Source organism: Astyanax mexicanus, chromosome 7 (genome assembly GCF_023375975.1).
Source record: "Astyanax mexicanus isolate ESR-SI-001 chromosome 7, AstMex3_surface, whole genome shotgun sequence".
Lineage (NCBI taxonomy): Eukaryota > Metazoa > Chordata > Actinopteri > Characiformes > Acestrorhamphidae > Astyanax > Astyanax mexicanus.
In genome coordinates, this window is record NC_064414.1 from 6,177,357 (window position 1) to 6,201,027 (window position 23,671).

General features: G+C 37.2%; 1 protein-coding gene across 1 annotated transcript in view; it reads left to right on the forward strand.

The window, feature by feature from the left end:
- Positions 1–23,671, forward strand: part of LOC103042844 (pro-neuregulin-3, membrane-bound isoform) — a 606,216-nt gene that overhangs the window by 567,809 nt on the left and 14,736 nt on the right. The window contains exons 7-9 of the mRNA XM_049481456.1: positions 10,630–10,748; positions 12,721–12,728; positions 23,259–23,439. Coding sequence (XP_049337413.1) covers positions 10,630–10,748; positions 12,721–12,728; positions 23,259–23,439 — 308 coding nt within the window. The remainder of the gene's footprint in view (positions 1–10,629; positions 10,749–12,720; positions 12,729–23,258; positions 23,440–23,671) is intronic.

Consider the following 23,671-nt stretch of genomic DNA (forward strand, 5'->3'; position numbering starts at 1 on the left):
CATTTATTACACCTTATGTAACCTTTGCTTTGTTGTGGTAAATACCTGCCGTGAGCAGTGTAAAAGAGAAGGTCAAGAGTTTTTCTTTTGTACCTTTTTGTAGCATTAGCTACATGCTGTCATTCACTAGAGGCAATTGCTTTGATGATTGTATCTAAAGTCGAGAGGTTTTAGCTTTGTTGTGCTTGATGATCTTGTTCCCATATAGTTTTGTTTAATTATGTCCCATTTACTATGTGCCAGTCATTGCGTTATTTGCTTTGAGATAAGCCTCTGACTAGGATTGGTTCTAATCACCTCCTGTATTGGTTCCAAGACCTCTCTTTGATTTAGATTGGTCCTAATCACATCCTGGATTTGTTAAAATACCACTTCCTGACTGGGATTGGTCCTAAACACTTCATGTATTTGTTCCAAGACCTCTCTTTGATTGAAATTGATCCTTATCACCTCCTTTATTGGCTCCAACATCTCCCCCGAATGGGGTTAACTCTAAAAACCTCCTGTATTTGTACCAAGACCTCCCACTGACTGGGACTGGTCCTAAACACCTCCTGTATTTGTTCTAAGACCCCCCCACCAAATCACCTGCTATATTTGTTCCAAGACCTCTCTCAGATTCAGATTGGTCCTAAACACCTCCTGGACTTGTAACAAGACCTCTTCTTAATTGGGTTGGATCGTAATCACCCCTGTATTTGTTCTAAGACCTCCCTCTCACTGGGATTGGTCCTAAACCCTTCCTTTATTGGTTCCAAGACCTCCCCTGAATGGGGTTGGCTCTAAAAAAACTCCTGTATTTGTTCCATCACTTTCCCCTGACTGGGATTGGTTTTAATCACCTCTTGTATTTGTTTTAAGCCCTCCCCTGACTGGTTTTGGTCCTAAGCACCCCCTGTATTTGTTCTAAGACCTCTCCTGACTGTGATTGGTTCTAATCATCTCTTTTTATTTGTTCTTAGACTTCCCCCTCTCTGGGATTGGTCCTAAATATCCCCTGTATTTGTTCTAAGACCTCCCCCTGATTGGGATTGGTCCTAAACACCTCCTGGATTTGTTCCAAGACCTCCCCCTTGATTGGTTTGGTCATATGGTAGCTTCACAATTTTACAGTATCTTATTCATGATCTCCCTACTCTGAATCACCCTTATGATCTATAATCGAAACATATCGAATCTTCTCATGCTTTCTGTATATTACAAATAAAGTAGTTGCTTTTTTGGAATTCTAATGGAGGTTATATTCAGTTTTCGGAGGAAACTGGGTCATCTAGAATAAAATGAACATCTGAGACATTTGGGAGGATGCTGTATTATATACCGATCATTCTCATTCCGTTTGATTCACCAGCACAAACCTCTCAGGCATGATTGCCCCCAGAGCTTTTCTTTTGGCACATAATGGTCCGTATTGAACAGTCCTTCAGACTGCGAGAGCAGTTCCTTTTTCTTTAATAGAATGACTGAACAGATGAGTCACTGTTTACTGAAAGGAGGTGGACTTTTTGTTTACTTCATAGAAACAAATGCATTAGGCAGTGCAGGGAATTCATTATTATCTTTACTGAAAATGCTCTTTTTACATACTAATTTTATTCAGTGCAGTGAGTTTAACTGAAGCAAATGTATGCATTTAGGTTTCACCGAGGTCATATGCTAATTTAAGAGGACACACTGTACTTTAGGTTCATTATTTTCTAGTATCGTCCTTGCTTTAGAGATATTTCTGGGCTATGTTGGGAAAACAATGGGATATGGGCAACAATAACATTGCAAAGTAATTGAAAATGAAAGAAGAAGCCACTTAATCAATCAGTGTTTATGACTGAATACTTCTGACATTCCTGGGAAACATGTGCTTTGTGTGGATGAGAATTATCCTGCTGGAAAATGACAGTTGGAAGCCCTGCCAATGAGATGCAACACATAAGATAGTGGGTTGTCCTGTACATACCACACCTGTTAAATGTGATGGTTCATCAGACCATGCTCCTTTTAACCCTTTCAGATCAGAGTTATATTCCAGTGATAGAAAATATAATCTGCCTGTTATGCACACAAAAGAAGAATCTAATACTAAAGTCCAGTTAAATCCAATTAAACTAAAATATTGAATTGTTTATTTTTACATCCATTTAATTGAAAGCCTGTGTTTAACATTTTTAATATTATATTTCATATTGACCTTTTATGTTACAACCCGTTCCTACACAGAAAAAAATCCTACAGAGTAAAACTCTAAATTACATTAAATTAGAAATTAGAAATTAGCTGCTGTTTATGTTCCAGTGAAGTGGGCGGGGCTAAGCTACTGTTTCACTGGCTTATAAACATATTTATTGGCTAGTTCATGCTCTACTCTGATGGGCAGTTAGTTTCAATTAGGGTTATGTGCAACACTACATTAAAGAAATAGAGATAGAAATAGAGCTCTGGGAAAGAATTAGAAACCACTTAAAAATGATGAATTTATTTGATTTTACCAAATTGAAAACCTCTGGAATATAATGAAGAGGAAGATGGATGATCACAAGCCATCAAACCAAGCTGAACTACTTGAATTTCTGCACCAGGAGTAAAGCAGCATAAAGTTATCCAAAAGCAGTGTGTAAGACTGGTGGAGGAGAACATGATGCCAAGATGCATAAAAAAAACTGTGTCTCAATTGTTTTTCAGAGCTGTACATGATGTCCATTGTAATGGACGCAGGGTTTGAAAGGGTTTAAGTAACTAACTAATATTTAATTATAATTATAATAATTATTCAGTGTAGTGAGTTCAACTTACACAAATACATGCATTTAGGACATAATGTCCTTTATGTTCCTTTCTATTATCATCCTTTCTTTAGATATTAGGGTTATTTTGGGAATGCCATAGGATATTACATCACCAAATACAAAATAAATAACATGGGCTACTACACAATATACATATGTAGTTTAACTGTTTTGAAAGAACCTGACCAGTACACTAAGACTGTTCCTGTGTGTTCTTCAGAATGCGAGGGTTCCTGCAACGCAACAAACATAAATAGCATCTTGCCAGCTGTAATAAAGTGAATGAGTCTATTTCAGTGCTGCTGTAATCACACTACATCTGTCCTCTTCCCTTTTTTTCAACATTCTATTCTAATCTACATAATTAAAACATGAATTATGTTAATGCCTTTCAAAATGTTCCACATTAAATCTGAATTGAATTAATCAGACATCAGGCGCTTCAGAATCTGAGTGACAATCAACTGACATTTACTTAATAGAATACAGATAAATGTTAAATGAACAAAAGCTTTTAGTTAGAGACAGTCAGTAAAAATAAACAGCTTTTATAAAGTATATAGTAAATAGTATATAATAATAACAATAATAATAATAATAATAATAATAATAATAATAATAATAATAATAATAATAAACTCACTGTCACATCCTGGTCCTGTTTCTTGTCTGTTCTCATGTCTCTGTGTTATTTCCCTATGTGACCCGTGCTCCTCTGTGTTTCTTCCCCAGTAATTTTCCACCACGTGTGTCCCATTTGTAGCTCCGCCCTTTCCCCAGGTGTTCGTGTTTAGTGTGTGTTTCCTGTTTGTATTTATAGTCCCCCTTTGTCACTTTGTCCTCGTCTGTCTTTGCACCAACCTCTGTTGTATTGTCGTTCTCGTGTTCTCAGTCCTAGCCCTTGTTTATTCCTCGTTTATTTCTATGTTTATTTCTCCTTGTTTATTTTCCCTGCCCTGTTAGTTTATTCTGCCGTATCTATAGTTCCTTGTTTATTTTCCTTGTTCTGTTATCTAGTTTTAGTTATTAGTTTGTTTCTTTGTTTAGCCTCCCTGTTGTATGTTATCGTTACCCCCTCGTTTGTTTTGGTTTGTTTCCTTGGTTCTGTGTTAATTATTTAATATATATATATTTCCCTTACCTGCACATATGTCCGCCTCCATGTCTTCCTGCCTACGATCCCTGACACTCACTGACATTTAGTGGAAAAAAATCAAGTTGTTAAAATCGAATACAGTAGCAAGAAACCCTATATGAACACTGCAATTTTATGGTTTTCTGCAAAAACTGTCATAAAATGCTCTCTGATCTTGAGCCACGCTACACCAAAAAGAGTTTCAGATGATCTCTGATTGAGATTAAGCTGTTTACAATTAGTTTACAATCATTAAGGATAAGATGAATTCCTAATTGTAATAAAATGCTACAGAACTCTGTAGAAGTTGGGTGATACAACAGGACAATGACCCAAATCACTAGAGCAAGAGCAAGTCCAGATTAGAATGACTTAAATTTCAAAATCCACCTTTTGGAGAGGCCAAGTTCTGAGTGCAGATCTCATATGATCTATAGGGTCGACATAAAGATGCGCACTTGAGCTGTCCACACTTGAGAGATGCACACTTGAGATGTCCAAGGAACAAGACTGAGCTAAAGCAGTTCTGCAGGAAAAATGTGCTAAGATTCCTGTTGGGCAATTCCTTCTGGTGCAGATTTGAGTATTAGCATTAGCCGCTAACCGCAGCACTAGCCACGGTTGGTTGCTAGCGTTAGGCACTAGTGCAGGGCGCGGTTAGCGCTAGTAAATGCCACCTGATATTGTTACAGTGTGAGGAACTCTTATAATGCTGCTGCACCTAGCCTTAGTGCTGGAGAAACTTTATGAAAAGCTCACCCTTATAACACTGTTATAAGCAGAGTGATTTTGCTTTGTCTTAATAACTAACTGGTAGAATTCATACTAGTAGAATTTTCACCGGATTATGAGGCACACTGTTGATTTTTGGGAATATTACAATATTTTAAGTTCGCCTTATACTCAGAAAAATACGGTAAATAAATAAATAAATAAATAAGTGCCTTTCCAGCAGCAGTTAAAGTAAAGGCACTGTCCTTGGCTTCAGTGCATTAGTGGGGACATTTTAGTGTTTAATTTTAAACACCTGTAAGAATTTATATCACAGCAGACAGAAAGAGAGATTCATCTACTGACCTTTTCTTTCAGTCTGGAGAACAGAGAGAAAAAAAAAAAAACAGAAAAGAGAGAGAAAAAGAGAAAAGGGGGTGAGGGGGTGTAGCAGACACTGTTTTTCTTGTTTGGAGAGCTCGGGGAGCTGGCCTGCGGAGAGGGGTCACTGCTTGTCTGCTGTGAGAGAGAGAGAGAGAGAGAGAGAGAGAGAGAGATGGAGAGAGAGAGAGAGAGAGAGAGAGAGAGAGAGAGAGAGATTGGCTTCTTTCAAACAGCCTCCAACCTGAACAGTCCAAAAACACCCCAGCTGCATCATCACACCTATAAAACTCCTGCTTCTACTGCCTCTAAAATACTTTTTTTTTTTTTTTTGAAGACAGGACTGAAGAATGCAATCAGCTATAATGTTTTATACAACAGTTAGTTCTCAAAATCTCACAATCTGATTGGTTAAGAAGTGTTCTAACACGGCCTTCTCACACTAAACTGTATCACTCCACGGACAAGTTGCATAGTATACAGGGTTACAGGGCATATACACAGAAGGCATTTTTGTATAATCACCTCCAGCAGCACCAGCAGCATTAGCTTAGCACAGGCTAGCATCCAGCCAAGGTGCGCTCACCTGCGGCCTGCCGCGGTGGCTCGTCTTTTCTGAAATAAAAGGAAGAAAATCCATCATAACCAGCAAGGCTAGGCTAAGCTAAGCTAATGCTAAGCTAAAGTAAGCTATGCTAACCTAACACAGTCTAGCAGGTGCAGCTATAGCAAACGTGGAGCTTTCACATTAAAAGGACTAGGCGGAGCAGGAGATGAGAGTTTCAGAGTTATTTTACTGTCCTAACTTTTACCAACCAACTTAACCCAAAAAATGTTAATTTTAAGCTAACGTTGGTGGTGTTAGCCTGTATAAAGCATACACTGTTTTGTAGTTACAGTTCTGTTACAGTTTACTTGTTGCAGAACTACATTTTGGCAGAAGGCACAGAGCGTCTTTTGCTTTCTTTATTCATTTTGTAAAAAAAAAACAAAAAAAACTGATGTATAAAAGCAATATAGAACACTTGAGGTCATGGGTTATCGTGAATAACACACTCCCTCTCATGTTCTATTGCTTAAATAACCACCTGTCTATCACTGCATAGGACTAATGTTAGCAGCCGTCATGTAATAATTCTGTACGTTGCTGCATCTGAACAGCAGTTCAGCTAAAATTAAAAGGGTATGTTTGGCATTTGGGTCAAATCGAAAACGAAACACATTCTTACCACAAACAAACTGCTTCAGAGTTTTTTTGGGAGTGGACAACGGCCACCTCCATTGTTTTGGTCCAAACCTGAGTACAATTGTTGAATTAAAACCTACTGAAAGAAACTGCACCAAAAGTACAAACAAACCAAGTTTTGGTTTCCATTTTAACCGGAAGGCGCTGGAGCGAAAATGCCCTAAATGATTCTCTATTGAATGTAACTCTACACACAACTCAAGCTCAAGCGTACATGGGTTCTGCAGCAAGACAACTATCCAAATAGACAAATAGTGTTCCTGGTAATGTTTACTTTTCTTCCAGCACTTTATTTCTTTAACCCTAGAATGCTGATGCCGGTTGGTTTTTTACCCACACACATCATTTTCATGTGATTTTCATTGTGTTGCTGCTGTCTAAGTTGTATGGGACTTTGGGTTTGTAACTTCAGGGCAATGAACATTGATGTCATTATTGTTATGGTTGGTTTCCTCCTCCCATCTATGTTTTTTTTTTTAAGAGACATGAGTAAGGGTGTTTTTTATCAGGTGTTAGTGATGGAGAGTAAAATGTTTTATGGGTGTAATTTACCTGATGTACTGTACGTTAGTGTTTGTGTGTTTAAATCAGGAGCTCACATGTCCCAGGAGTGGGTGGTTTACCAAAGACCCAAGACCAAGTTCCCAGCATCATTATTTAGTTATTACTTTTTTTGTTAGGACATTACCTGTTAAGGATTACCCGATTTTACAATTCTTTTTTCTGCTTTTTTATAGTATAGGATCATCCACGGTATCTCTTTTGTTATTTTATGTGATGTTGTATGTTGTAAAATTAAAGAAGGGTTCCTATGAGCGGGAGGTCGCAGGTTCGAACCCTCGTTCATGCAGCTTTGCCATCAAGCTGCCGGCGCTCAGAGGGAGCACAATTGGCTCTGCTCCCTCCGGGTGGGTAGATGGCGCTCTCTCCCCACATCACTCCTAGGATGTCCACAGTGATGTCCACAGCACAGGGCGTCTGTGAGCTGATGTTTTAGAACCGAGGCGCTGCGCTTTCCTCCGAGCGCAATGTGATGCTGCTCAGTAATGCTGCATCAGCATCAGCTCGAAAAGAAGCGGTGGCTGACTTCACATGTATCGGAGAAAGCATGTGTTGGTCTTCATCCTCCTGGTGTGTTGGGGCGTTAGTGATAGGGGGAGTCCTAATGAGTGGGTTGGGTAAATGGCCGTGTAAATTGGGGAGAAAATGGGAAAAAAAGAAGGGTTCCAAAACTTGTCATACAGTGTAAACCTAACATTAGTGATGGTGTTACTAATTTTAACATTTAACAAGTGTTCTAGGGTTAACACAGATCTGCCAAAATCTCTTTTTACTGCAATTTTCAAGGCGTTTCACTCCAAAAAGTCCTGCATTAGTTACTGTGCGTAACTCAGAGTGTTCCTCTGGCAGGGGGGCGGCAGCAGGACCCTCCCTTTGATGAAGTTTTGTTGTGAACAGAAATCCACGCTGGTGCAGAGTGAGCTGTGTGCTCCCGGTTGTATAAGAGTGCTTTAATAGAAGCTTATCTGTGCTCTACATACTGCCCCCCGCGTGACCGCCATCAGGCAGCGCACACGCACACATTGGATGTGCTGAGCTGGATCCACTGCATTATCCAATTACACTGACTCTAATGCCCTGACTGAGTTCTTCATTCACACATCTGCACTACAGCCGGCCATGTGTCCTCTCTTACCCTCTTCCTCTCCTCCTCTTCTCATTCCTTCCCTTCATTTATTTTCTTTATTTCTTTATGACACCACTCTGCTCCTCCCTTGTCATTAGTTCCCTTTTTATATCTTTTCAATTGTGTCATCATCTCATCTCACTTGTGTATCTCTACTTCGCTTATTGGTTTTCCTTCTGTCCTCCTCTGTTCTCTTCTATTCTTTACTAATTTCTTCTCTTCTTTTCTTCTTTTATTGTCTAATTTGTGTCTTATCTCTACATTGCTTATTTGTGTCTTCTTTTCTCTTCTCCTCTAGTTTTTCTTATCTTCTTATTTGCTTTGTTTTTGTTTCTACTTCATATCGTTCTTCTCTTGCGTTCTTCGCATTTCTCTACTCTTCACATCTGTACTTTTCTCCTCACATGTGTTTTCTTGTCTCTTATCTCTTTTCTTATCCGTTCTCCTTTTCTGTGTTCTCTTTTTTATTTTCTGTTCTCCTTTCTTCTCTTCTTCTCTTCTTCTTATTTTCTCTCTTCTTGTCTCTACTTTATAGCTTTATTCTCATTTGTCCTCAATTTACTCTTCTCTTCTCATTGGTTCTCTTCTCTTTTCTAGCTTTTCTTATCTTCTTATTTGGTTTGTTTATGTTTCTACTTCATATCTTCTTCACATCTCTTGCGTTCTTTACATTTCTCTACTCTTCACATCTGTACTTCTCTCTTCACATTGTTTTCTTGTCATCTTTTCTCTTATCTATTCTTCTTTTCTGTGTTCTCTTCTTTTTTCTTTTCTGTTCTCATTTCTTCTCTTGTCTTCTCACTTTTTCTAATGTTCTTATTTTCTCTTTTCTTGTCTCTACTTTATAGCTTTATTCTCATTTGTCCTCATTTTACTCTTCTCTTCTCTTCTTTTATCTTCTCTTTTCTACCTTTTTCTTATCTTCTAATTTGCTCTTGTCTTGTCTAGAATTTAGAACTTTCTTCTAGTTTGTTTTATCCTCCCATGATCTCATTTCTTATTTCCTATTCTTGTTACTTGTTCTTTCTTCTCATTTGTTCTCTTCTCTTATGTGTTCTTCTCCTTTCTTCCAATTTGTTCTTTTTTTGTTCTTTTCTCTTCTCTTCATGGCTCTATTATGCTCTTCATATTTGCTCTCTTCATCTCTATTCTAACTTTCTAAGTTATTCCATTTGTTATGTTTTAATCTGTTATTTAATCTACTTTACCTATTTATCTTCTTTTCTCATATCATTTATTTTCTTTTTTCTTCTTGTTTTTATTCCTTCTCAGTTCTTCACTTCCCATCTTTTTTGTCCATTCTTCTCTTTTTTCACTTCTCTTTGTGTCTGTTTTGATCTTCTCTTCACATTTGTCCACATTTCGTCTCTACTTAGTTCTTTTCTTCTTCATACATGTCTTATGTTTTCTTATTTTTACATCTTGTTACAACACTACATCTCTCTCATTCTTTTTTTTTCTTTTCCTCTTTAATATTTCTCTCTTTTCTTCTCTTCCTCTCTTTTTTTTTTCTTTTCGCGGATTCTCTCCTCTGCCCGGCTCCTCGTGTCTCCACGGGCGAGAGAAGATTAAGTACCACAGTGACATTTAGACTTTTTTTTTTTTTGTGGTGCATTGGCTGCAGAAATGGGATTTTATGGGGAAGAGCTTTCAGTGTGTGGAGCTGCAATAGGATTTACTGGTGTGTCCACCGAGGAGAGTTCACACATTTCTTTATAACACAGCACATTAAACAGGTCAAATATGTTTATAAGACTGGGGGACGTTATGTCAATTTAGTTGAAGATTATGGGATTAGAGGGAGTCAGAGGCTGGATTTAGGAACCCCTCACTTTTAGGGACACCTTGTTGGGGCACATAATGCTGTGTCTACCATTATTGTGCTGAGAAGAGCCAAACACCCAAACAATGTCTGAACAGCTCTGGTACACAAACATCAACTGAAAGGTCAAATTAGACTGTGCTAAAAAAAAAAAAATAAACTAAAAGTGTGACCAGTGGTGGACCAACAATAGACATGAACAAAGTTCAACTGGTACAGTTTGGGAAAAGAAAGATATCATAGAAAACCAGGCCTAAAAAGACAAACACTGAATTTTATTAGTCTTAATATCAAATAATTCATCCTTTAATGTCCCCACAATCATTTTGTAGAGGACGTTTGATTCACTGTCAATCATTAAGGAAGAAAATGTAGAATTGCACCATCTCTACCAATTGGCATGCTAGGTATACTAGGTTTTCTGTTTTTACTTTTCTGTTCTCATCCATTAATCACTCCTCCTATGTGGATTGTTTTTTGGTGGAATTATCAAAAGTAAGCAAATTATTTTCAACATATTAAAATTTCTGACGTTTCATGCATTAAAATAATAATAAAAAAAAACATTAAGGGTCCTATTTTATACCCTGTACAAGGTGCGTTGGGATGCTCATTGCAATCTTACACCCTGCCAACAGTCAAGTAAATTTCTGGTGCATTGCTATCTTGGCAACAAGAAAACACAGGTGCAAGACTGACTGAATACAACCTACTCAGACATTAACAGTCAGACGTTCATTGCTATCTAGGCAGTGAATGATCAACAGAGGCCCATTCCATAGTGTATAAAGTAAAAGTAAAGTAAAAAAAAAAAAGAGAACCTATTATTAATTAGATATTAATTAGACATATCTCTTGTTTCTGCAGTACTGTAAAAGCACAAGGTCCTCCCCACCACTCCGAGGTTCTGTCCACGAGTCCAGCTTCGCTCCGAGTTCCACCGCTTCAACCCTTCCCAGAAGTCTATCAGCAGGAAGACACCACAGGTGAGTCTACTAGTGATTAGTGAACTGCTTTTGGCACAGTTTTGTCCATATCTCTAATCTAATCTGCAAATGAGCTCCTGGTGGAGGTTCAGAAGGTTCATCAGTGAATTATGTTTATAAGACTGGGGGACGTTATGTCAAATTAGTTCAAGATTACAGGATTAGAGGGTGGATTCAGAAATATCTTGCTTTTAGGGACACCTTGTTGGGAGATACATCTTGCTGTATCTACCCTTCTGCCACTGTCACGTCTGTTATGAGATCGGCCAAACACCCAAACAATGTCTGAACAGCTCTGGTACACAAACCTCAACAGAAAGGTCAGATTAGACCTAAAAAAAAAACAAAAAAAAAAAAAAACATCTAAACAGGTTTGACCTGTCCTGGAAGATGGGCCCTATCAACATTTCTGAGGTTTTAATGCATTAAAATAATAATAATAAATAATAAAAAAACACTAAAGGCGCTATCTTACACCCTACGCAAGGTGCCGGTGTGATGCTCATTGCTATCTTACACCCCACCAACAGTCTATTCCTGAATTCCTGAAATAAAAAGCAACTTTTCAAGGATATTCTATTTTTTTTTTTTTTTTGAGATGCACTAGTACAGGGGTGTCCAAACTACGGCCCGCGGGCCATTTGCGGCCCGTTTCCTTTTTTGGAGCGGCCCGCGAGGTATTTTAGAAATAGAATGAAAGTTGGCCCGCTGTTAAGCAGGTTTCTATAATGTGAGATTCAAAGTTTGAACGCTAGGTGTCAGAAACGGGCTAAAGAGTCTAAAAGCGGAGAGAGTGCGCATTTTTAACGCAGAAAAACAGGGCTAAAGAGTCTAAAAGCGGAGAGAGTGCGCATTTCTAGCGCAGAAAAACGGGCCAAAGAGACTAAAAGCGGAGAGAGTGCGCATTTCTAGCGCAGAAAAACGGGCCAAAGAGACTAAAAGCGGAGAGAGTGCGCATTTCTAGCGCAGAAAAACGGGCCAAAGAGACTAAAAGCGGAGAGGGTGCGCATTTCTAGCGCAGAAAAACAGGCCAAAGAGACTAAAAGCGGAGAGAGTGCGCATTTTTAACGCAGAAAAACGGGGCTAAAGAGTCTAAAAGCGGAGAGAGTGTGCATTTCTAGCGCAGAAAAACAGGGCTAAAGAGTCTATAAGCGGAGAGGGTGCACATTTTTAGCGCAGAAAAACGGGGCAAAAGAGTCTAAAAGCGGAGAGGGTGCACATTTCTAGCGCAGATAAACGGGGCAAAAGAGTCTAATAGTTGCCGTAATTAAGGAGTTTAATATTAAGAGACATCATGAAATTAAACATCAATTTAAAACATCGTAATTTACACAACACTGTCAAAGATAGATAAAGATAATGTCAAGTAAAATGGTGTGTGAATGAAAGTAATCAGGAAAAAAGTATTATTTAAAGTGGTATATTTCATTATTTGTTTTATTACAGAGTGTTGCCCGTAACTTCAAATATATTTCTCCTTTTGGCCCCCAACAAAAAAAGTTTGGACACCCCTGCACTAGTATGAATGTAGCTTTATGCAACATACACTATATTTTTATGATGATTTTATATTTGTGGTAATGCACAGGTTTGTCCACATATCTAATCTATATCTGATCTGCAAATCAGCTCTCAGTTGAGGTTCAGTCATCAAGGCCGATGTTGATTCAGCCTGGAATGCGAATCGGCAGAAATTCATCGGCGGCTCGCGTTCCAGCGACGCGTTTACGGCCTTTTAGACACGCGCTTGATGATAATGGCAATTGTAATGATGGGCACAAAAACACCAGTAGGATATGTCTGACTGTAACTGTGCTGAAAGGCAGCAGAGAGGAAATGGAATTATCTTCACGGCAGCGCCGCCTGTGATAATTGCACTTTTATTGAATGCTAAAGAAAGATCGTAATTGTAATTGGTGATAAACACCTTAATATGAATTTCTGGTGGTGATGCCGACACGCCAGGCAGAAGAGCAGGAGATCAAGACGAATCGGAATGCAGCCGCCACCGACCACCTCCAGTCTCATTTATCGGCCCACTGCAGAATTGAAATCAACTGTGTGTTTAATATATTAAACGCTGCTGCTTTCTGGCTGCCGGAGTCGGAGAGTTCTAAAAAAAATACACGATAACACTTCTTATGAACCCTGTATTCATCATAATGCATTATATGACATGCATAATACCTTATAATGACTGTAATAATCCTGTATAATAGCTCATAAGTACATTTTACAATGTAGTGTTGCAATGCACTATAACACATATTTTGGTATAATGCATTATAATATCGTCGCTGTCCTATGAAACCCATATAACCCATCAAAGCCCTGTTTATTATGCATCATGAATTGTGCTCATAATTCATTAATAGATTAGTGTTCATAACATGTTACACGTCAATACCAATAAACTCAGTCCCAGCTTTCAGAAATTTGCATTATGACAAAAAAAAAAACTTCCAACATATAAACACACCCTGTATAATACTATAAATATATATTATATATTTGGTACCACTTTAAAATAAGACTACCTCTATAAAGGGTTTATAAATGGTTTACAGTTAGTTTATTAAGTTTATTAATTAGGTTGTAAATGCCTTAAAAATCATTAATAATCAGTTATAACACATACGTAAAGAGGGCAACAATGACCTGTTGTTTGCCAAATAGTGAACCCACAGCCATCTATATTGTTGCCCTTTCTACGTATATGTTATAACTGATTATTAATGATTTTTAAGGCATTTACAACCTAATTAGTAACCATTAATAAACTAATTGTAAACCATTTATAAACCCTTTATAAAGGTAGTCTTACTTTAAAGTGGTACCATATATTTTATATATATTTTTATTTATAATGTATTATAACAGCTCTTTGTGGTCTTTCTTCTAATAGTCATATTTGTGCAACAAATAAATGAATATAAAATTGAATTGACACTACAGGATGTTAAACTAAAAAAAAAAAAAATCTCCCATTTTCTCCTCAATTTAACTGGCCAGCTGTCCCACCCATTCGGCTGCTACTCAGCTGTATATCCCCCATCACTACAGAAGTGATGCCTCAACACAAGGAAAGTGAAGACTAGCACACATGCCTCCTCCGATACATATGAAGTCAGACTCCGCCTCTATTCCAACTGCTGCTGATGCTTATATCATTGCCGAGTAGCATCACAGCGCAAATGCTTAGAGGAAAGCGCAATGACACGGTTCTGATACATCAGCTCACAGACGCAGCCTTGTGCTGATCCACATCACCCTAGGAGTGATGAGGGGAAAGAAGAGCGTCATCTACTGTACCCACCCAGAGAGATCAAAGCCAATTGTGCTCTCTCAGGGCTCTGGCTGCATTTCTTCACACTAATCCACACTTATCTACAGTTGTCACAGTAGTAAAAATTGAAGTTTTGACCAAGGTTGGCCAGGCTTTGGTACTTCACTGTATACTGTCACAAGAACTATTCATCCTTAAACAAAGCAAAAAAACTAAATCTAAAGGATCGCCGGCGACAGCGGCCAACAGAGTCAGAACGGCAGGTCTGATCGGGTTGGAATGGAAAAGGTTGAGCTGTCTGAATCTTCAGTTCGTGTTTGGAAAATGGCGTCCAGTATGGATTTCACGCCTCAGGGCTGTGATACTGATATTATTGTGTATTTCCCCCCCCTGTCATTTCTTCCCTTCAGCTCCGATTCGACTCACCGAGCTGATCAGAGAGCTCTGGAACGCTGCAGCTCCAACAAGTGAAACCTCAAAGCCTGCGATAAAAACTGATCTGAGCAGAATCGACATTTTACACGACTAAACACACACGCCGTCTTTCCCTAAACCTCTCCTATATAAATACACCACCAGCACAAATCATATGAGAACAGCAGCGATTATGAGGAGTGAAGTATCTGCTGGATTTTGTCCGTTTTGTTCATTTTTTTCTCACCAGTTTCCTATGCGCACACGTTGACGGGTTGATGATGATTCATAATGTGTCCTAAATGCATCTAAAGTAACCAACAGAATTGACATCCAAACTGTGATATATTTTCTAGTATGAGCCAATTTCACAGATGACAACTCTCATTAAAATATAGAGAAGAAACAAATAGAGAGATTTCCTTTTCAGAAAAAGTAAGGTTCAGAGTTTATGAAAGAAACTACAGTGCCTAAAAAAATAGCATTTTTATACATATTTATTTTGTTTTTGCTTTTGGTATGGTATGTTATGTTTTAAAGTTTGATGATCTAGAAAAAAAGTATTGAATAGTTAAAAGTATTTTTTTCTAGCAAACTAGCAAACCCATTCTTAAAACTAATTAAAACTAACTTCTGCTTATCTTAATTAGTATAATCAACATATAATATGAAAACGGTTCATCTCACATATTAGAAACCACCCCCTGCAAAAACTAAAACTAAAACTAAATTGCAATGTTATGTTTTAATGGTATGTAAAACAAGTGTGTTTTATATGTTGATCTTTCAAAAGTAATGAGAAAAGTAGGGAAACGAAAAAAAAAAATAGAACATGTATTTTTTTTTATGAAAAAGGATTGAATTATTCTATTTGAAGCATTACTGTACCTGTTAGTGGTAAGGAATACCATTGCTCTAAATATTGATTAGTAATGGAGTTAGTAATGAAATATTCACACTGCTTGTTAGGATTTCTTTTAGGATTTCTTTGGCATTTTTGGAATAATTATACATGCACCGGCTCAAACTGACCCAGGAACACTATTCCTGCTGCTCCTGACAAATTAACGTTTTAACAGAAGGGTTAAAAAAAAAAACATACTGCAAATTATCAAACAGACCCATTTCTAAGGCTTTGATAGAGTGAGCAATTATTCACAAATGCAGAGAACATGGAACAGTGGTGAATTTTCCCAGGAGTGACTAGTGCACAAAGAAAAATTACACAGAAAGGGCATGGGCAACTCATCCAGGAGGTCACAAAAGAAGCCGAAACAGTATCTAAAGAACAGCAGACACCGGGCATAAAAGGTATCTATGGGAGAGTTCCAATGTAAAAACCACTGCTGACCAGAAAGAGCACAAAGGCCCATCTCACAAGTCAAACATGGTGGTGGTAGTATGATGGTCTGCGGCTGCTTTGCTGCTATAGGACCTTGACAACGGTAAGCTGTAATTGATGGAAGCATGAATTCTGTTCTCTTCCATAAAATTATGATGGAGAATGTACAGATATCAGTTTGTGATATTCTTAAGCTCAGGTGTACTTGGGTTCTGCAGCAGGACAATGGTTCCACCAGCAAAACACACCAGCAGGTCCACCTTTGAATGGCTAAAAAAAACTATATAAAGATTTTAGAGTAGCCAAGTGTAATTGATTACAGCTCCTAATTAAATATATGATAAATGCAACAATGGAGTGCTCTATCACACCTCATTAACAGTAAGTTAAATTAAGAAGCAGAAATAAATAAATAAATAAATAAATAACTATTGTAATGAGATGCCAAGAAATTTTCATGCAGGTGCTTCAGAATAAGGTGTGTGTGTTTGAGTGTGTATGTGTGTGTGTGTGTGTGTGTGTGCGTGTGTGCATGTCTACACTCATTATATGGTGTAATGGAGGTGTTTTGTCAGTGCAGGTGTTATATAATATTACGTATATTGTCTGGGGGGCGGGGGCTTGTCTTGAAATGTAAATTTTCTCACTTTTACTTTCCAATTAGGTAAGAAAAATACCACCTGCAGAGGTTTAGAACTCAGCTACAGCTACAGTGTGTGTTAATCCTCTGGGTGTAATTATACCTACTCAGATTTATGTTCATTTAAGTGTGTTTTTTGGGAATGATGAACAGGATTCATTTCAAATAATGGGTACCACTTCAAAATAAGACTACCTTTATAAAGAGTTTATAAATAATTTTTAATTAGGTTGTAAATGCCTTAAAAATTAATAATCAATTATAACACATACATAGAAAGGGTAACAAAGACCTGTTGTTTATAAATGACTAAAAGAGTTAGTGGTGGAATGATTAAACTTGGGAGCTAAATGGTTAAACCGATGTTGACTGATGGAGAATACGGAGATGGAGAAGCAAGTTGAGTTAGATGGAGAAGAAAAAGTAAGTTGAGTATCTAACAAGATCTGGCAAAGAACAGGTCTTTGTTGCCCTTTCTACGTATGTGTTATAGCTGATTATTAATGATTTTTAAGGCATTTACAACCTAATTAGTAACCATTAATACACTTTGTCAAAAAATAATCATTTATTCATAAAACAAAATAACTTTGTCTTTGTACAAAATGTCCTCAATACGTCCTCAAATGGGGACATATAATTTTATTTAGTTTATTTTAATATTTTAATTGAGTGTAATGTTGGCATTTGACCACTAGATGGTACAGGAAGTGTCATGATGCAGAGAAGCAGTAACATTAACATGATTTATTGAAAATAATGATTTGATCTGATTTTTTTTTTTTTTTCATATACATGCGTTATGAACGGCCTGCTAAAGGCCGTTCATAACCCCTACTTTCCTTCAAAAGGGCTTCAGGAAAGTGAATCTAGATGGTTGCTAAGGTGTTGCTGATAGCTGATTACAAGGGTGTTAATATAGTATAGGAGTTGGTTTCTAGGGTGTTCCTATGAGGTTGCTAAGGTGATGTTATGGTATAGGTGTGTGTGTGTTTTTTAAGCCATTGCTAGGTATTTGCTAGGAAGTTGTGAGAGGGTTGCTAAGGTAAGGTGTTACTCTGGTGTTACTAGGTGTTGGCTGCTAGTAAGGCTTGATATGCTTTATACGATTACTTGTGTCTAAATGTTGTAGTGCAATGCAAAGCAAAGTCCACAAGCTTTTAGCTCAAATATGGGGTGACAATAATTTGGCCTAAAAGATGACTGGTCTTAAAAAACATAAAAAAAAAAATAAAAAAAAACTGGAGCTGACCCATAGTGCATGTCAGTTGACTCCATGTCCAGGTAGCTGCACCCCTGAAATAGCAATCCGCCAAAATCAGAGCACACCTGGCTCTTAGAGGTATTGGCATGTTTATGGGTTTATGAATTAGTACATTACTTTTGAGTACATTACATACTTTCAAGCCATGCAAAGCATACTTTTCCCATCGTTAAGGCAATTTCTCAAGAATTACAGTCTTAGAGTTAACTGGACAAAAGTGGGAAGAATATGAATAAGAAGTGGAAGAAAAGAAAAAAAGAAAAGAAAAAGAGGAAAACTTTCAATACTTCAATCAAGCTTTTAATTTAAGTCTCATGCACCCGGAAACTGATTGCAGATGCATTAAAACTCTTTGCACTGGTTCCTATCACTGATTCTGTAATTCTCTGTAAAAAAAAAAAAAGTTGGCTTGTAAAAGCCAAATGAGTTTGTGAATTGTTCTAAAAGTTTGAGCTTCTGAGTTCGAGCTCGCTCTGCTCTCGGTGGCAGCGTTGTTTGCATCTCAACAATCAGAAATCAGTGGAATTGTATTTGTAAGTGTGTATTGAACAGGGCCCGCGGCCAAAAAGCCATTTGCGTCCAGCTCGTATAATCCCCTCTCTCACACTATTCATTTTAAAGCTCAAGCACCAACAGCTTCGCCTCGCTTCGGCCGTTGTTTGCGGCGTGGCGCGCTCTCGCAATCTGTGACCGTCCGTAATTCGTTCGCAGAGGCCGCTTTCCACCACCCCTCCCTCACCCCTAACTTATGTCTTCAAAAGGATCATCAGAGTCTGAGTGATTGCACTTGTCTCGGCTTAAGGAAGGATTTAGATATGGAGAGAATTACGGCGCTGCTGGAGAGGAAAAAAAAAAACTCAGCCCGAATGCAGCCATTTCATTGGAGGGTGAAAAACTCATCATCGCTACTCCAATAACTCACGTAATCTCAACGTTGTGTGAGTGACCTTATTCGGTTATATGTGCTACACCCTCGGGCTTACCCAATAAAAGCACATGTAATGTGTTTCTAGACTTTTTTCTATTATGGTGCTGTTATCCACTACATTACCCAACATTATACCATTGTTTCTCAGCCCTGCATGGTCTTGGAGGCACACTGTTCTTCAATTTTTATAGTGTATTCACTTTTCTGAATCATTTTCTCTGCATTTTGCTATTTATAGAAATATATTTGAGTAAAATGAACATTGTTGTTAACTAGCTTAAGCAAGCTAGCTAATGTTAGAAAGTTAGCTAACCTTAGCGGCAAATTAGCTAGCATACTAACGTCAGCAAAAAGTTAGCTCATGTTATCAGGGAGAGAACTTAAGAAATTATGACTACATTTTTGGATCCATATATCTTATATGGATATTTATTGACGTCTTAAAAATGTCTTAAAAAGCATTAAATTTGACTTTTAAAATGGTGCAACAAACTCTGTCTTAGTCTATATTAGTTGGCAGCTATGCAAACTTTTACATCAACAATACACAGAATGGAAAAGTGTGAATCAGCAGGTCTGTTTCCTGAGAGTCCTCCTTCTGAGAATCTTTGAACACGTCCAAGTCCAAGGAGCTGCGTCCATGAAATAGCAATCTGCCAAAGTCAGAGCGCACCTGGCTCTTAAAGGTAATGGCAAGTGACACGCTGATTGGTTATTATCGTTAATGAAAACGAACAAAATAACAAAAACTGAAAGGGAAAAAAATATTTTGTTACCTGAAACTAATAGAAGCGGTACTTAAAAGAAAAAAAAAAAGGTAACTGACTGGAACTGAACTGAGAGTTTATAAAACTAACTAAAACAAACTGAAATAACAGAAAACCCTTTGTTTTATAGGCGCTGTTTGTGATGTGTGATGTAATTCAGTTAGTTTTAATTAGTTTTAAGAATGGGTTTGCTAGTTTTTATTAGTTTTATTTTTGTATTAGTGCTTAGTTTTAGTTCATTTTTATTAATTCTAGTATTAGTTTTAGTTTTTTCATATGTTGGGTTATTTGTGAGGTGCAGGATACAAAAAGATATTATGTAGTAAAACTCAACAAAAGAAAAAAAAAAATAATAATATAATAATATATATATATATATATATATATATATATATATATATATATATATATATATATATATATATATATATATACTCAGTTACTGTTAAACAACCAACTGTGCACAAAAATTTAATATTGCTGCTTGAAATATCAGTTAGGACATACATTACATCACACATCACAAACAATGCTTATAAATAAATTAACTGAATCGGAGAAAAAAAATGAAAACAACATAAATTTAATCTATAGTGAAAAATGCTATAATGCTACTACTATAACCTTGGTACATGCATTCTGAACCACGAACCTTCAAAGCCATGCAAGGCATACTTTTCTCGTTGTTACGATAGCAAAGACACACTGGCAGGCCCTAAATAAAGCTGCATGGAGCTTAAAGAACGCTAAAACAGGGTTCCTGAGTCTCGACTGTTTTAATTACAGAATTGATCTAATTTGATGTCGTTTTTGTCGCAGCTCAGTGGCGTGTTTAGGAATGGGATCAGTGAGAACGAGGACAGCCAGGCTGGAGGGACGCAAGCCCTCTTCACACGAGTGCCTCTCCAGCCCTTTACTGACTGGAGTGTGTGTCAATATTACCAGCCACGTTTTCATAAAACACACCTGCCGGCGGAACGAGAGAGAGAGAGAGAGAGAGAGAGAGAGAGAAACTGGTGTAATTGAGTGGAGAATACAGCCCTTATGTGTGGATAGAGCAGCAATGAGGCATTATAATGTTGGTCAAACGCAGCAGATGGTGACTCTGCATACAGCACATCGTTTGTCAGAGAACTGAAGGGTTCAGTGCTTCGCTATTTTTGAAAGAGGGGGTTTTAAATGTAGTCGGGGTGCGGGGAGGCGTTTTTAGCGCCGCTAGACGCTGCGCCATTTTTCTCCCATTTAACTGAATAGATTCGGGGGGACTGAACTGAACAGAACTGTGCAGAAATCAAAATATCTGCTTGAAAAAAGATCAATTTCTTTTAGATCATAAAATGATAAAATGAGATGGATGTGGGCTGCATCTGTTTAAGGCACATTTTATACAGTTTGCCATTGAAAAGTAAGTGAACCACTTGGACCTACCTGAACTTGTGTGTTAGTTATTATTTAAATATCTGAAATGAACAAAACTGTCACAATCTATCTTAAATTAATAACACAAATGCGCTTGTATTGTTTTTAAATGGAGAATTAAATGGTAATCGCAAAAGAGGTGTGGAAAAAAAAAAACTGCAAAAGATCTACAGATATCTCTACAAAATATCCACTAAATCTGTTAAATCATGTGTCAAAGATTAAAAAATAAAAACAGAAAAATGTCCTGTTCATAGAAGATTGCATGAAAGTTAGACGCTCCACAATGCTTTTGAGAATATATTCATTTGGACAGGTGAGACAAAATGGAACATACAGTATGTTTATCAGAAACTCATCACAACTGTGAAGCACGGTGGAGGGAGCATCAAGAATATAATGCATCTGAAACAATGGATGTAAAGATAAATTAATACACTTTACGAAAATTGTGTTTATTGTTTAACCCCGTAACATGTCTTAATTATTGATAATGCCTAACCTTTTTTTCTTTAGTAATCTGATAATAACAGGACTTTGCACACTCCATATGGACACCTGGGGAAGCTCCCTGTTCACTTCCTATTCCAGTTGAGGTTTAAAAAAAGCACCAATTAAACATAAATGTATGACAGTTTTAATTAATTGCAATGTATTTATGTTTTTTTTTTTTTTTTTTTTAAGGTGTTTCAGTAAGATTACATCATTAAAATATGAAACTTGTTAATGTAATGCATTAGTAGAAAACCTCAAGATTTGGGTGCGTGATTTCAGGTATTAAATAAAAGTGTTTATTTTGTCAGGGATCATGCAAAAATGGCATTAATCTTAGTAACAAAAGATGTGTTGCACCAGATTTATCTAGAAACACAATAGACAATACAAGAAAAATCTGAAAAATTCAGAGCATACAAAATTATAATATGTGACTTAATCATAATTTAAAAAAAAAAAAAAACTCTCATTAATGCTATATACATGCCTTATTTTAGAATGATTCAAAAACTTCAAGTAAAACAACAGAGTCTAGGTAAGGGCAACAAGCCATGACCTCAGGCTCAAGAGATATTGGGTTATGCAACAGGATAATGACCCAAAGCACAAAGGTAAACCAAATAACGAAGGGTTTATCAAGAGGAAGATTCATGTTTTGGAATGGCCGGGTCAAGGTCCTGATCTTAGACCTTTTGAGATGCGACTGCATGACCTGATGAGGGCTGTGCATGCAAGACATCCTCTAAATACCGATAAACTAAAACTTAGAAATTCCTCCGCAACAATGAGAACTTCTGCTTTTTTTGTTTTGTTTCTAAACTTTTTTCTTTCAGATTTCTGAGTGGAAAAGAATATGGATAAAATATGGTGTTTATTGGTACCAGTTTGCTGAAACGACCTTTTTGTGGGAGTTCTTCTTCTGACCACGTCACATGTCTTTATGTACTAAAGTCACACGTACAGCCTCTAAAAGAGGTTCACGCTTCTCCTGCTAAGACTGAATATGCAAAAGAAACAAGTTGTACAGCTTAATAAACATAATTTAACGTTATTTAATTTTATTTTTTCGTGGGGTGGCGAGTGGTCCAGTAGTCTAAAGGACTGCCACTATGATCGGGAGATCGCTGGTTCGAATCCTGGTCATGTAGCTTGCCATCTTAACTAAGAAAAAAAATCTAAATGTTATCAAATGGAACCATTGACATCTTGAGAATGTGGAGTAACTAAATGGCAAAAATTTTAAATAAAAAAGCCCCCAAAAAAGGCTGTATACAAACATGAATTTAGACTTCTATAAAATAAAAAAATCAAAGGCATATCAAATAACACCACTGACATCTTAAATATTTTTTTAAGGAATTTGAATTAATAAAACTGCAAATTAATGGGTTAAAGTTTGGAATCCTATAAAACATAAAAATCTAAACAAAAAAGATCTAATTTTATGTATTTAATGTTTTCTGTTTTTTTTTTTTTTTTTGTTATATTAATGTAGCAATTTGGAGTAATGGGAAACCATTCTAGTGTTCGTTTTGCATAAGCCAGGTTTTTGGAGTCCAATAAAACCATACAATCAAACTGTTATCAAATGACACCATTTTTTCTTCAAAAAGACTTTCTATATTATTAATCACATTATTATCAAGTGATATTGTGTAGAACTTTGGAGTAATTTGGTTTTGCAGAAGTCACTGGTGTTGAGTGTCAATGATTGTGTTGAGTGTTGTTTTAAAAGATCCCTTGGCTTTCTTGAAAGGCAGTATATAGACTTAACGTCATTAGTTTTCTATTAATTCATTTTGAACTAAAGTGTTAACTTACTTTTTCTAGCCTGCATTTCAAAACTTCAATATATACATACTTTTTTAGTATATCAAATGATGTAATTTCTATTTGTAAAAATGCAGGTATGAGGTAAATCTCGACTGTATGTCATTATTATTATTATTATGAACCTCTTTCACACAGCGGCGAACAAAGAAACAATCGATCCACTCTCCGCCTAGCAGCTCGCAGAACCCCGCCCATTCCCAGAGGACGACTCAATCCAATCGGAGGCTCAAGAGACTCTGGACCCGCCTACCAGCACCTGCAGGAAGCGGAAGGGTCGGAGCGGGAGGTGGAATCTGGAAGAGTGTGAGTGAGATGTTTTATCAGCATGAAGATTTAAACCATGATAGATGCCTTGATTCATCTTTCAATTGCGGACATACAGTACCAGTTAAATGTTTAGACGCTGATGATTATGGCTTACAGCCAATGAAAACCCAAAATTCAGTGTCTTAGAAAATGAGAGTATTATATATATATTGTAAGACCAATTGGTACTTTTGGCAGTAGGGGCAGTGTGCCAAGTCCTGCTGGAAAA